The 15259-nt window shown below is 38.9% G+C and overlaps 1 protein-coding gene across 1 annotated transcript in view; it reads right to left on the minus strand.

Moving 5' to 3' along the window:
- Positions 1-9717: 9717 nt before the first annotated feature.
- Positions 9718-15259, minus strand: part of CNTNAP2 (contactin associated protein 2) — a 1419793-nt gene continuing 1414251 nt past the window's right edge. The window contains exons 23-24 of the mRNA XM_063100985.1: positions 12269-12349; positions 9718-9917 (exon numbers count right to left, since the gene is read on the minus strand). Of these exons, the coding sequence (XP_062957055.1) occupies positions 9718-9917; positions 12269-12349 (281 nt within the window). The remainder of the gene's footprint in view (positions 9918-12268; positions 12350-15259) is intronic.

Here is a 15259-nt window from a genome sequence, read left to right on the forward strand (position 1 = left end):
ATGCATATCCTTAAGTACTCATGTATTCTTATAAAATGTTCTATTCTGTGTATGTTTTTAATTTTAATAAATTATACTGTTTTATGAATCTAATTTTGTTTCTTAGTTTATTTACTTCGTACTATATTTTTAAGATATGAGATTTCAGATTGCCGTCTATATATCTAGTTTTCTTCTGACTGCTTCTAACTTCTGTGTGGAGCTCCACAGCATGTCTTCACCTTATTTTACAAAATGCATTTTCTAGTGACAGATACTTCGGTCGCCTACGACTCCTGGCTACCACAAACAATCCTATGAGTGTCTTCATACCCTTCCCCTTATGGACTTTTACAAGACTTTCTTTGGGGAATTACCCTAGGGCTGGGCTTCTATTTATTAAAAAGTAAGTTTTCTAAAGCTGTCATTCTGGAGTGCTTCCTAGGTCAGCACCGTTCTGAGAATTTTATAGGTATTAACTAACATAATCCTTACAATAACCAGATGTGGTAAATTCCATTATTATCTCCATTTTACAGATGAAGAAATGAAGCCAAAAAAGATCAAGAAGCTGGTAAGTGGTGGTGCAGAGACTGGAAACCCGGGCCCTTAACCATTATGCTGCATGACCTTCAAATCACTGTCACACTCACGTCACCAGGAGGAACATCCTCAAATGTGACTTTTAAGGATGAATTTGAGAAGTTTGGGGGCCTTATGCCCAGGAGAGGGTTCACTGAGTTGCAACACGTTTATTGAGTTGCAACATGTATATGTGTGTGTGTGTGTGTGTGTGTGTGTGTGTGTGTGTGTGTGTGTGTGTGTGTGTGTGTGTGTGTGTGTGTGTGTGTGTGTGTGTATAAAATTTTACTCAACACTCCCATATCAATTTTCTGAATGGTTTAGCTGGTTAACTTTCCCTCCAGCAGAGCAACAGAGGTGTTCACTATCCTCGCATTCTCCACCAACACTCACCACACACCATGTACCAAGATTATTCTTCAGCTGCACACGTTTTGTATCTTTTGAGTTTATTTCGGCTATCTTTCATACTCAGTGTTTCTACCTGATTCTTCTTTACAACTGCTGTTTCTTGCTTCTCTTACCAATATTTTTTCTTATCTCTGTGTGAGTATTTTTACATTTATCTAATTTTAATTTTTTGATCTGTCACCCTAATGCCAGTTCGCCAGGTACTGGCTGTTCAACATGTTTCTTTTCTAACAGTCATTCTTCCTGATGTCTGGTGTTTTCTTTTCCTCCTTGTGAGCTCGTTTTTCCCTAGAGGTGTTAGTGGGAACATCTTGGAAAGAGGGAGCAGTTCCTGGTGAGTTTGAGGCAGGAAGGAGACCTGTTCCAGAGCAGTGATTGCTGGAGCCCCCTGTTCTTGTCCCTCAAGCGATCGAGTGGATTTTAACCAGCTCCTGTGCTGCCTTCTGCAGAGGGCTTCTCCCTGGGTGGTGGCAGCCTGGGGCTTGAGGTAAGGAGAAGAGGAGAGAAACCTCCAGAGTGGCAAAGCTGCCCACCCCTGTGGTTTCTTGCTGTCATCCCAGCTAGACTTGGGTGTCCTCTGAGGGCTCCCTTCCACCTCCTGGAGTTGCTGGGTACAGCCCTGCAGCCATGAGGAGGGTGGGCAGTGACCTGCCAGGGACACTGCAGGCCTAGCAGAAGAGCACAGCTCTGCGCCCTTCTCCAGTAGGCTCCTGGCCCCTCACCTGCCACCAGCCCAGTTAGCCTCATCTGCCCAGGGTTTCCCATGGGCTTAAGTTTCTTCAGATCCTCCCACTTTTCTGTTACTTCTGCAGCATTTCCAGGCTGGGCTGAGGGAGGGAGCCAGCACTCTGTGCAGTTTTTCATCTTGTCAAGGAACTGTTTGTTGTTTGCTTGAGATGCTATGATTTTGGCTTAACTTTAGAGCCTCTGTGGACACAGCCAGAAAGATAAGACCAAATGATGTCCTTCTTAACTCAATACACACACAGTTCTGCTCTCCACTCTGAGGCATCTTAGTGAACCCGCTGGGATAGTTAATTTTGTGTGTCAACCTGGCTAGGTTAAGGTGTCCAGGTGTTTGGTCCAGCACTCATCTAGGTGTTGCTGTGAGGGTGTTCTGCAGATGTGGTTTGTATTTACAGTCATTTGACTTCAAGTAAAGCAGGGGATGCTCCATAATGTGGGTGGCCTCATGCAATCACTTGAAGCCCTTAAGAGCAAAAACTGTTTCCCAGAGAAGGAACTCTGCCCCAGGACGGTAACACAGAAACCCTGCTGAGTCTCTGGCTGGCCTGCCCTGTGCATTTCGGGCCTGCCCTGTGCATTTCAGGCTTGCCCTGTGCATTTCAGGCCTGCCCTGTGCATTTCAGGCTTGCCAGCCCTCTCAATCTCATCAGCCAATTCCGTACAACGAATCCATTTCTCTCTCTCTCCATCCTATTGATTCTGTTTCTTGGGAGAACTCTGATTGGTACACCCTCTGAAAACTTTCAAGTTGTTTTGAGTCTGTTCCCCTCAGAATTTGGTCTCTAACATCAGAACATCATCTCTAGAGCTGATGGTCGCTGTCTCCTTCCTCCCAGCCATTGGCCCCTGCCCTGTCTAGGCCTGCGGGCTGGTCAGTCCCGAGGGCCTTTACACAGCAGCTCCCCTTGTCTAAAGGAGGCCCTCTCCCTCCCTCCACTCTCAATGGCACCGTCCCTGCTGCAGAGAAGCCCCCTTCCCACCCTGTCTAAAGCAGCCACCCAGCCATGCTGTTACATCACCTGATTTTAATTCTATATCTAGAAACGATATAATGTTTTCTTGTATATTATTTATTTAAGTGCTTATTTATCTTTCTCCTCCCACTAGAACATAAGTTTCATGAGAGCAGGGATGCATCTGTCTGTCTTGTTCTCTAGTGTATCCCTAGAGTCTAGCACGATGCCAAGCACCTAGGAGGTACTCCATAAATAGTTATTAGATGAGTTAATTCCATGGTCTTGATTTCTCTTAAATACACATGGTGTGGTAATTATTGAAATAATCTCATTTTTGGAATATAATAATATGTATTTATACATATAAAACCTGCAACAGTTCTTACTAGCTGCCCTGTGAAATATTTCTTTCCCTTATTTGTCCTACATGTGCCTTCCTTCTGGCTCCAAAGGTTGCCCCTCACCCAGACACACTAGCTCTTAGGGAGCAAGATCTTACCTTCTCTACACTTTTTGTGACTTAAAATATTGACTTTGCATCACATGTTTGCCTTCCTGGACTTAGGAATTTTATCTTTCAACTTTCAATTTATGAACATAAAATAAGTTTTCATCTCTGTCATGTCTTAATTTAAATCTTGTAATTTGTAATTTTACATTTATATTTTCAGGAGAAATGACTTTCTCATGCTTTAGGCCAGGTAACTTAAAAAGAAAAGATATCTGTTTCTTTCCTTTGGTGAAGACTTGGCATATGCGTTTATTTACTTACCTTGTCTCAAGAGATTTATTTGCTTACCATATACCCAGAGGGTGAATGAAAATGAGCAGAAAAAAATCATAGAAAAAGGATCAGAAAAGAAAACTTGCATTTTTCCTGGCAAAACAGCTTTGAGCTGTGTTCCTTTGTCGCATGTTGGGTGTGTTTGTATATGGGGGGTTGCTGGTAGAAAAGAGTCTTCAGGTATAGGGATTATTTAGCTCAGGTTTCACTGAATTCATGGCATTCAGAGTGACCGAGGAGAGGTGAACATCTGCTAATGATTATAATACTTTCTTTAAAGAGTTAGCTTTCATACGTAGGTTCATTTGGGAGGACATAAAACTCTTTTCAGACAATAACATAATTGTTTCCTCTTTTCTGTGCTGTTAAGTCTATCATGCCATGTCATAACTGATAAAGAGTAAAGTCAGATATATTTTCTTCAACGTACCTCTCCCCCATAACATCCTCTCCTATCCTTCTCTGCCTGCCCCACCCCTGCCCCAATTCATTGAGCTAATATTACCTTGGACAAAATACAGTCATCGTCCTGAAAATTACTGATCTCTGGGTGTACAGGGCTTGGTGGTTGTGGGACTGGGAAAGGAAGTCAGCATGTTGTATCTCAAAAGCTCTTGTTGGAGATGTTAAGCAAACGTCTTGCTGGCTCATCCTCTTAAAACTGGTTTGTTATGAACGTTTATAGTGCTGATTTTCTTTTCTCAAGAGATGTTGTAATATTCTCTCTGCACCTCTTGGATCACATTTGCAAAGCAGAATCATGACAAATAACTTACGGCACGATGCTTTCTAAATATACTGGAGTGCTACTGCTGTTGGTTGTCCTTGGGGATTGCTGAAGAACAGAGAAGCTGGGCTTTTAACTGGAATTCACACTTATTTGGTATACATTTAAATGCCTCACAGAGAATTGATTAGAAGGAAATGGCTTCCCAATGTAATAGAAGACCAGAAAGTGGGAGTAATAACTTCGCTCTTAATGCACATGGTGTGCATTTCAAAAGATTCTCACATCCAGATGCATTCTATGTCCCTGTTATCTAGTTCACTGGCCTGGATCTATTTGCCCATTACCCAGTGTTATGCCCTTAAATAAGGGTCAGAATATATATCTGTGGTTAGATCACTTAGCTCTAACCATATTTTATCAAGCTGTGTGTAGATTAATCCAAAACATGAAGTCAATGTCCATTAAGCTACTTTAAGAAAAGTGGGGTAAGGGACGTATACATGGGAAAAGAAGGTTTACAATGGATGTATCCAAGTAAGGCCTGTCTTTGAGGAGAGATTATACCTCCAGCTTGGAACTTTCTTTTGCTGAAGGTTGAAAATTACTTCTAAGAGAATCAAGTGGTACAAAACACAAAGAATCTCTTTAAGGATAATTAAAACTATTTTGGATTTTTTATTTATCAATCTGGCTTCTAATATAATTTTAGTTAAATGAAAGACATTCACAAAGAATATTAGGCATACATACATAATTTCCTTCTTTCATTCTAGTTTACATGCTGTTGGTTCTAGAGAGTGAAATTTTGTTATTTCACAGGGATGGAATCCTAATTGACTTTACAGAGAGAATATTTAGCCCAGCTTTTCACAACTCTTACCTCTGCAGTCACCATGCTCACTTAAAAAATTAAAAAACCCAACAAAACTTAGAATTAGTAACATCTAGAGCTGTTTCTTGGCCTGCTTGAGAGAAACCTCCACATTTTCACAGCCATCTCAAAAACCAGCAGTTACTATAAATATACTGAGACTTGGAAATGGTGCAGACTGTCTTAGTAGACTTGTTCTTACAGCACATTTTCTTCTGGGAAATAAACTTGTAAAAGTGTTGTATATTAATACACATGTGCCCATATACTCATGTATCATTATTACCTTCTGCCAGTCTTTGCTCTTTGGATGGTAACAAACCAGCTTTTCAATGTGATTTCCCCCATTTCATTGACGAGTAGTTGTAACACGCCTATGAAAAAAACACTGCCTACAAAGAAATTCATATTAAAGCTCCCAACACTACAGTGCAGGGTACATGTAGCATAGGCACAGAGCCACCAGGCTACATGAAAATACCACATTTGCATTTTGTGTTGGCTTATGTATAAGCCAGTCTAGTAACATTGGAGGGCATGTGTAAGAGTAGGTAAGGTGAGCTACTCACATACAGGTGGGAGTTCAGGGTTTTATCTACAAAACATTCTGACTTTTTGGACCCATGTCCCAGTGTTGAGAGGTTAGCTCCCTGGCAGTCTACCTGATTAATAATTGAGTAGTTGAACAGTGGCTCCGTAAATCTCCACAGTCCTGGATGTGGCCACATTGTTTATTTTTATGTGACTTTCAATCACAAGCCAGAGAATAAGTGTTTTGCTAGGCTCCATTGACTTTGGTCTTTGTATTTGGGTTTCAAAGTATTTTGCAGTCAAGAACCAATGGCACCTCCCAATTGTCTTATGAAGTAGGCAAAACAGTTCCATCTTAAAGATGAGGCAAAGATGGGCAGAAGTTCAGGGACTTGACTGAGGTCACATAGCAAGTCCTGTTTTAGAATCGGTTGGTTCTATGGGACTAGCAATTTAGGACCATTTTGGCTGGCTATCTTTTTGAAAACTGCTTGACAGGATGGTGGAAAGGAAAAAAATAGCAAGAAGTTCATATCAGGTGTTAATTGTTTGGTGGCGTGAGACATAAAGGGACCCTTAACACATTCATACGACAGGAGAAGGATGTGCGTGGAGAGGACAGGAAGAAAAAGAATAAGCAGGAGGATAGGAAAGAATGCATTTTAGCATAGGAGGAAATAAAAGTTCTCCACACTACCTGAATACTTGCGTTTTCATATCTGGCAGCTGTTTGCTTTTTCCTGAAATGCTTTCTATGAAACCTTGTCTTTGTGCCCAGCGCTCAGCCTGTGTCTGGTGGCTGCTCAACAGATGTTCCACAGTGACATTAAGATCTAGTCTTTGGCTCATGCCAGTACTTTTCCATGCCTCTGAATTCCTGCTCCTGTTAGGTAAGGATGCTTGTTTGTCGATGCAGGGCAACAGGAAATTTTCTAACAAAGGCACTCGAAACTCTTGTTCCTGGCTCTTCAACAAAAACTTCCTCCTAAGAAGTCTCTTTTTCAGAGCAGTTGGTTGAAAGCCACAGGGGGAAATATATTCTCAAATATTCAGAAGGGCCAGAGAATAACTTAATAATAAAATAACTTCTTCTACCTCCTGAGCTAGCTTCCTTGAGCTTTAGGGAATATGCTATTGTGAGAGCTTAGGATGGCACTAATTTTGCATTCATTCAAAGTCCCCTGCTCCTAGCTTCTCCTAACATAGTTGTTTGCTTTATACAGAATGATTCCTGTACAAACCCTAAATGAGCCATCAGGTTTCCCTGAAACTTTAAAACAGCACCTCCAACTTTTTTTTTTTTTTTGGTCTATTTGTATTATTTAAAGAGACAACCACTAGCCTATTTGTGCTTGATTGATGATGTACTGGAATATAAGATGTCCAGACTTTGTGGGATATGAATGACAAAGCAAGATTAGGCACTGAGCTTGGGTCATAATATCATGGCTATCAGGGGAAAGAGTTGGAAAACAAAGTTACTTCCTTTTTTTCCACATAAATTACTTACCATTTAGAACATATTGGCTAATGCCTTCATACACGGAGGAATTTTTGTTAAACCCATAATCCCAAAGAGAGGCCAAAATTTCCAGCACTCATTTGGCACTTAATTTAGTTACTTAATACCTTATTTGCCTTTTTGTGTCCTCTCTGCTGGCCACATTGTAACCCCTTGAGAAGAGACTGTCATGCCGCTCTCTGTTATCTTAATTGACGATGATATGGGAAAACCACTGATCCCTGCAGTCATTCCAACGCCCTAGGTTTGAAAATTTGTTGAGAGAAGGGTTGAATCTTATTTTTCACCTTTTATGGCACGAAAGGGGAAAGAAGAAAGGGAAGAGAAAAGGTGAAAACATTTTAGTTTCAGGGGCTCTTTTTGATGGTTTTAATCCCCTTTTTTTGGAAAAGGAAAAGTGCTGAAATGATGTGTAAAGAATAGAGATATCATGGGAAATGTAAGAAATAATAGATCTCCATCTGGCATTAAGTGCAAAAGTTATACCTATAAAATAGGCTTTAAAAAACCAGAAACACTTCTAAACCATAATGTTTAAAATTTGCTTTTCCAATTTGACAATAAGTAAAAGAACCCTGAATGGTAGTCATCTTCGTTAAATAAAACAGCCTTTGCTTTCAATATGTCCTTTGAAAGTGGTACATTGTTCTGATATTTAGTCACACTAAATACTTTTTCATTTTAAGTGTATTTTATAGAACGATCAAGACCTTTTTAAATCAAGGGTGTTCATGATAGTGCCTGTGGTCAACCAGCAACGTAAAACAGCATCAGGATTCACTTTTGTTCTGTTACCTTGACTTGAATGGGAATGAACAGGTTCGATGTCTCCTTTGAAATGTGTCATGTGCTGGTGCCATGTGCCAGGGGCAGCTCTGGATAACATTTTCTGTTATCCAAGAAACTGAGATCCTCAGGCATGCCAAGAATCTAGAAAAGTATGTATATATAATCCTCACAAACTAGAATTTCCATTTTATTGAGTCAGGCCATCAGAAAAATAGTATCCATGTCTTTTCAACTTTGTCTTACTTCCAGAAGGAGAAAGAGAGATCATATTTAGTTCCTCAAAATGTTGGAGTCTAAAATTTTTTTAAAAAAGTGCTTTAAGTATAAGAAGCCTGAAGAATAATGTCAATAAATGATAATCAAATGACAATAAATGATAATCATTCTAGAAATAACTTTTGTGAAATTTTTTTAAAAAAGTAAATTAGTTAAATTATTTTTGGATGCTCCAATAGTGAGCACTGTCCCCATTTGTTTACACAAAGTTTATTATTTTTAAAATAAAATCAATGAGTTATTTGTTGGAATGAGTTGGTCAAGGTACCTGATTAAACTAAGACATGTGATTGACTAGACATTCTCTGAGAAGCAACAATCAGTGACCAGGTTTGTGATGAACTTGAGGTTCAAATGCGTCTGTCACAGAAGATCCCTGAATCATGGCAGTGTGTCTCCTTTGGATGGAACAACAAATGGAGTGGTTGATTTAAAATATGGTGGTCTTTTCCACATGATTCCAGAGTAACAGCAATAATAACTTGGATTTATTGTGTTGTGCCCATTTAGAGGACACTATCTGCCAGGACTTTGTTGCGGGGTGTAAAAACTGGAGATTTAAAGCAAAATAATAAAGAACAACCTAACTTATGCATTTGTTAGAACGTGTTCATACTTTTGCTACAACTATGAAAGAAACAGAGCAAACAAACCACACAATCTGGCTCTAATTTCCCATTGAGGTGTTTACACACATATAATGTAATCCAATATGTTGCAGGTAAAACAGAGGGAAAATCTTTTGTAACAGCTGATAGTTACAGAGACCGAAGAGGTCTGAGACTACATACATGAAACAATATTATCTTGTATAATTCAATGAAAAATAAAACCAACAACCCCAGTGTAAATTACTCTTCCTGGTTCTTTAACGCTTCTCTTAAAGTCATGTTGGTTACTTGTAGACAGCAAGTGCCCACCCCTTGTCCCCTTCAACTGCTGGTGTCTGGCAGGAACTCTCAGAGAACTGGCACAGACTGAGGTCTCTTTGAAAACTGGTAAATAATAGGTTTTCTTTGCCCTTATCTTTCCTTTTCCAACTTATAGGACATCAAAACAAATATCATATGAACACAAACTAGTTACTACAACAGCCCATTAAAAGTTGACTATAAGCAAAAGGAAGAGAATGTTGGAGGCCATATGTAGGTCATCACATTTTCCCAAGAAAAAATATCCATATTTTAAGGGCTCTTAAAAATGTAGAAAACTTGCCCTGTGGCCACGGGTTTTTAGATCACCTCTAAACACACACAAAATAAGACAGATATTACCTACAGATTTCAACCATTGCTTAAACTCTAAAAGCATTTTTTGTATTATTTTGTCTTGATACAGAAGGGGAAACTCAGCTATAAAGAATTATTCAAAAGTACTTTTTTGTGGTGATCAGTCTCAAGAATATTCTGTTGCTTGCCTCCCCTGACTTGTGCTGATATTTTAAGGATGTGCTCAAGAGTATGAAGCAGGGTTCTACGATCCCTTTCCCTCCTCCCTAGTAATTGCCTCCTCCCTACCCCATAGCCGAGAATCCACCCCTCAAATGAGCCACTCCTTTTTGCTTTCGTCAATGGTCTCTGTGAAATTGGGGTCGTTGTTCATAATGGCAGCGTCTGCGCTCTCTGCTGACTCTGCTCCCTTGGCCTCATTGGTGTGGTAGGTGCCCTTGTGACGAAACATGTACCGGATCAGGAAGACCAAGGTGCACAGGATGGTGAAGATGACCACAGCAATGACCCCTGGTGGAGACAGACAAGTGCCACAGGTTAAACAAAGCTTATCTATCCCTCCAACACCCCCCTCCCATTTTACCATAATTCCCTCAAATGCTACAGTCTCCCGTGTAAAACGCAAAATCCAAAATGACAAAAGTGACAATATTGGAGAACTTAGGCTACTTACTTCAAGACTTATTATAAAGACACAACAATAAAGAAAGCACAGTATTGGCTAAGGAAAGATATATAGATCAACAAAACAAAACAGAGAGCCCAGAAAGTAGACCTGTACATATACGGCCCATCGGTTTTTGACAACAATGCCAAAGAAATTCAATTGAGGAAAAGTATAGTTTTTTCAACAAATGGTCTTGGAATAACTAGATATTCATTTGGAAAATAATGACCTTGACCCTCATCTCATACCATATATAAATATGAACAAAGAAATTACAGACCTGCTAGCAAAAGCTAAAGCTATAAAACTTCTAGAAGAAAACATAGGAGAAAATCTTCACAGTCTTGAAGTAGGCAGATTTTTTTATACAGGACATACAAACCACAAACTATAAAATGTTTTGAAAATATTGGGCTTCATCAAAATTAAAATCTGCTTTTCAAAAGACACCACAAAGAAAATGAAAAGGCAAGCCACAGGCTGGGAGAGAATACCCACAATACTTATGTCTGACAAAGGACATGTATCCGGAACATAAAAAGAACTCTCACAATTCAACAGCAAGAAGTCAAACAATCCAATTAAAAGACGGGAAAAGATATAAACAGACACTTCACAAAAGATTTGCAAACTATGGCAATGAGCACATGCAAAGATGCGCAACATTAATAATCATCAGATAACCGCACATTAAAACCACAGAGATGCTACTACTCATCCATTAGAGTAGCCAGAATTAAGACTGACAATGCCAAGTGTTGATGAGATTGTGAATCAACTTGACCTTTCAGATATTGATTGTGGGACTGTAAAATAGTGCAAACATTTTGGAAAACTATATGGTAACTTATTGTAAAATTAAATATTTACTTTCTATAATACCCAGCAACTGCACTACTAGGAACTATCAAAAAGAAATGAAAACTTATGTTCACACAAGACTTGTACAAAAACATTCATAGCAGCTTTATTCATAACAGCCCAGATCTGGAAACAAACCAAACATCTGTCAACCAGTGAGTGGACCAAAAAAATTACAGTACATCCATTTGATGGAATACAACTTGGCAATAAAAATAAACTATTGATACATGCAGCCATGTGGATAGATCTCAAAAACGTTATGCTGAACGAAAGAAGTAAAGCACAACAGAGTAAATGCTGTATGATTCTAGTTACATGAAACTCTAAAAGAGGCAAAACTAATCTGTAGCAACAAAAAGTAAATCAGAAGTTGCTTTGGAAGGGTGGGCTACAAAAGGACACGAAAGCTTTTTAGGGTGATGGAAATGTTCTGGGTCTTGTGGTGGAGGTTACGGGTGTATGCATTTGTCAAACGCCATTGACTTGCTATACTTATAGGTGCATATTATACTTCAATTAAGTTGATTTTTAAGAATCAAAAAACAATGAGGATAAGGACCTTGATAAGATTATACCAGAACTTTAGACAATGTGATTTAAGTTCCATTCTGAATGTATTCTAATTTTATGGCCTTATATATTTCTTATAGGTGTCTACTTTCTTCCTGCGAAAAAGAAACTTACTGGCTAAGCCATGTTAGTTGTCCCAGTTTAAAATCCTTGATATGTTTACAGTATTAGCTATACTCAGAGAGGCAGGAAACAAGACAGAAGGTGCAGGAAGAGATGGCGGCCGTGGCAACAGGACTATCGATATTGATCCAAACAGGCAGGACTGTACTCGGAGAGTCAAATTATTCTGCAGCTGCCCATGGTGAGAAGAGAAGACTGGGATATTTTGGATCTCTGGCTTATTCCTTGCCTGATAATTTTTGGTAAGATAACTGGAACCAGACTGCATAATCCTTCCTATTTTTGTAGTAAGCTATCCTTGACTGCTGGGGATGCTGGAGGATGAGTGTGAAAAAGACAAGGGGATAAAGAAATGTCCTGGCTATTGGCACCACTACCTACTCACATATTCACACTCTGTCTAGCTCACCATTACAATTTTTTTTTTAAAAGAAGTCAGCATTAAAAATAGCCAGGCTACATTTACCATAATTTCTCCACACTGTCCTTCACAAAGTTATGTCCTATTTAAATAGCAAAATGAATAACATAAAGATCTAGACAATTCTTTTTTTCCCCCGAGACTACCATTTGATTGAAAGTTATTACTTTGCACAGGTGAGTAGCCACAACAAAGCCCGTTCTGTGTCTCACCTACCTCCAATGATAGCCGAATTTCTGTTGACTCCATTTCTTATAGCTTGGCCTTGTCCTGGATTATACGGAAAATCAGCACTGGCTGTACAGAATGCAAGTCAGAGACAAGTTTAAGAGTCAAGCATGTCATTAGTCCCAAATCATTTGCACCTATTTCTTCATACAACTCTTCAACACTTCCTGTTTTCCCAAATGAAATCTCCACTTCAGATGGACTCATCTTGCTACTGTCTCCCACACAAATCACAGCAACCTCCATCCCTGCTCCTGCTCTTCTTCTTTGCACGAGACCTGGATAAACCCATACCTCACTTGGAGCAAAGTTAGAGAATCCTAGAGCTACTTGAACCAGGCTGCTCCAGGTCCACTGACGTACAAACTCTCTTATTAGAATACATTTCCTTACATTTGGCTAAAGTTTGCTTCCCATCCAGTTTTATCCCATTCACAACTGGTGGCATTGTATATATTTGTAGGTGAGCTTTTTACAGCTTATAGCATTAATTTGAAAAGTCATCATTTCTTTAAACTAATATTTTATGCGGCTCTAATAAAACACAGTACACTTAAGGAAATGGCAAGGGGATAATATTTCATAAAAGTTGCGAAGATTATTCACTGCCAAATCAATTTTTCCTGTCTTTCCCTATTACAAAAAATAAGAATCAGTTGTATTAAACTTAGATGTTTCTCTAAGAAAAAACAAAGTTCAAGCCCAGGAAAGGCAAGTAGATCCTGAAATCTTCCTATAGTTCAGCAGAGTATCTATATAATCCATATAAGCTCATTTAACTCCAAGAACTATTTCACATTTGCTAGACTTCTGTTTGAGAAGTTAAGGTAAATCTTCCAATTCAAGCAGCTTTTTCTAGAGCAGATCGCCTTAGTCTAAAGCATAGGTATGGAGACTGTATGACACCAATTACATGTAAAGAAATATTTAAAAGTAGTTATTTGGTAAATTAAATGTGTACACACCAAGGATATAGGTTTGTGTTGATTCAGGAAAAACCTCACTAAGGACTCAGTTTGCTAAGGCTAATTTATTCCCGGGCTATACAGGTCCAAGAAACTCCTGGACGGTGATAAAAAGCAGGGAGAGCCCTTTTCCCTCCTAGTCGTTTGGAAATGTGGCAACCCAAAAAGGAGATTCCAGATTCTGTTACCACATGAGATTTAATCTTTTCTCTCCTAGACTTGCTATTCTTACTTAGGACCAGGACAATAATTATTTTTTTCTCAGCTGTATATACTCCAAATTATCTCAGTTATCAGTGCCATTCAAACCTGTTGATTGATTAAAACCACAGACACTAAGAAAGGTGCAGACTAAAGAGAACTTAACTCTGAGTCCTCAAGACTTTCCATATTTCCCTAAGTCTTTAACTGTTGGATGCGAAAGAGACCTTTGGTGTTATTTGCTTGTTTTAACTGGTCCAATCCTAAATGTAGTTAGATAAGTAGGGAAACGGACACTGTAGTTAGCTGCTTTCCCATTAGCTCACTTTACCATTCCTCTTCAGGATTTTCTGGAGGAGATGGCATGGACTGATATTCAAAATTCCAAACGTCAGCCCACAAATGCAAAGATTTTTCATTTATAGGCTCATCACCTGATAGTAAATTGATCATAAAATTATCCTACGTGAATAAAACCTGTTTACATAAAAGCATATAATAGAAACCTTGGCTTTCTTCTTTAAACCTAAGTCTTCTCTTCAGAGAAATATTATTAGATGTGACAAATTCATTCTTTTATTTATTCATTATTTCATTTATTCGTCCATTCATTCATTCATTCACCAAATCTCTGTATAACTACATATATTTTGTATATGTCAGACAATGTTCTAAGTGCTGGGGATACACAGTGAACAATAAAATTGGCAAAAATTGTTATTAAAAAGAACTTTCCTGGTCCCATGTAGTCTGTTCATTCTATGCATCATTGAAGAGTTTGGTTTACACAGTCGAAATACTAATGTGAAGCATGGATGTGGTTTGAATTATGAACCTTTACACTTCCAGTGTAAATTGCCTGAAATTGCTTTGTATCTACCACACTACAGTCATACAATTCATACAACCATAAGATTCAGTAAGATTTGGTATTAATGCACATAATTCCCTGACTTCAGCCACCCTTCAAAGATGCTTTTCAAGGATGAACTCTATACCTTTATTACCATCTTTTGCATCTTTTCCAGGCCTTTTGATGTTGTAATTACTCCTCTCTGAACATTTTATTTACTCCATGTTCTTCTAAAAAGTCATCAAGCTTATAAGTATCCTAGCAGGAATTAGAATTCCGGTAAGGTTAATCCCAAAGTCAATAATCTTCTCTGTCCAGCATTTTGAGAGCTAGGAAGAGACAGTCACGTGAGCTGTTGAGGTCCCAGCTTTCAGACAGTTTAGCTTGGGTGGGACCTCTGGGAGGAGGAGCCCTTTAAGAGGAAGGGGAGAGAAATTTGTTTTGTTTTGAACACATGGAGTTTGAGGTGTCTATAGGACACCCAGGTGGAGATATCTACTAGACATGTGGATACATTGTGAATGGGTCATATTTCACATCTCCTTTTGATACACATAGAAACCTCCTGACCTCCTTTAAATAATATAAACCTTGAAAATATATTAAGTATGGTGACCAAAAGATTACAATGGTAATTTTTTTACTAGTCTACTGTGTGATATTCACGGTACTATGAAGCGGTTTGCTATTCTGCCTCAGCTAATGTGGCTGTAAAGCATATCATGGTTTCTCTCTGCTCCAAAGCATGCCTCATGGTGTTGGCCACAAAACTGCAGAAAAACTCAGATGCCCAGAGATATTGGTAGGGAATAGTGGAAGGTATAGAAGTAGTGAAAGAAGTGACCTGAGATGACCCAAGGAGAATGACAAGAACTAGAGGAGAACATTAAAAAATATCCCGGGATTGCCTTGGGTATAAATCCAAACTCCATGGCAAGAGGTTGACATATATACCTTTGC

This window comes from Cynocephalus volans, chromosome 6, assembly GCF_027409185.1.
Source record: "Cynocephalus volans isolate mCynVol1 chromosome 6, mCynVol1.pri, whole genome shotgun sequence".
Taxonomy (NCBI): domain Eukaryota; kingdom Metazoa; phylum Chordata; class Mammalia; order Dermoptera; family Cynocephalidae; genus Cynocephalus; species Cynocephalus volans.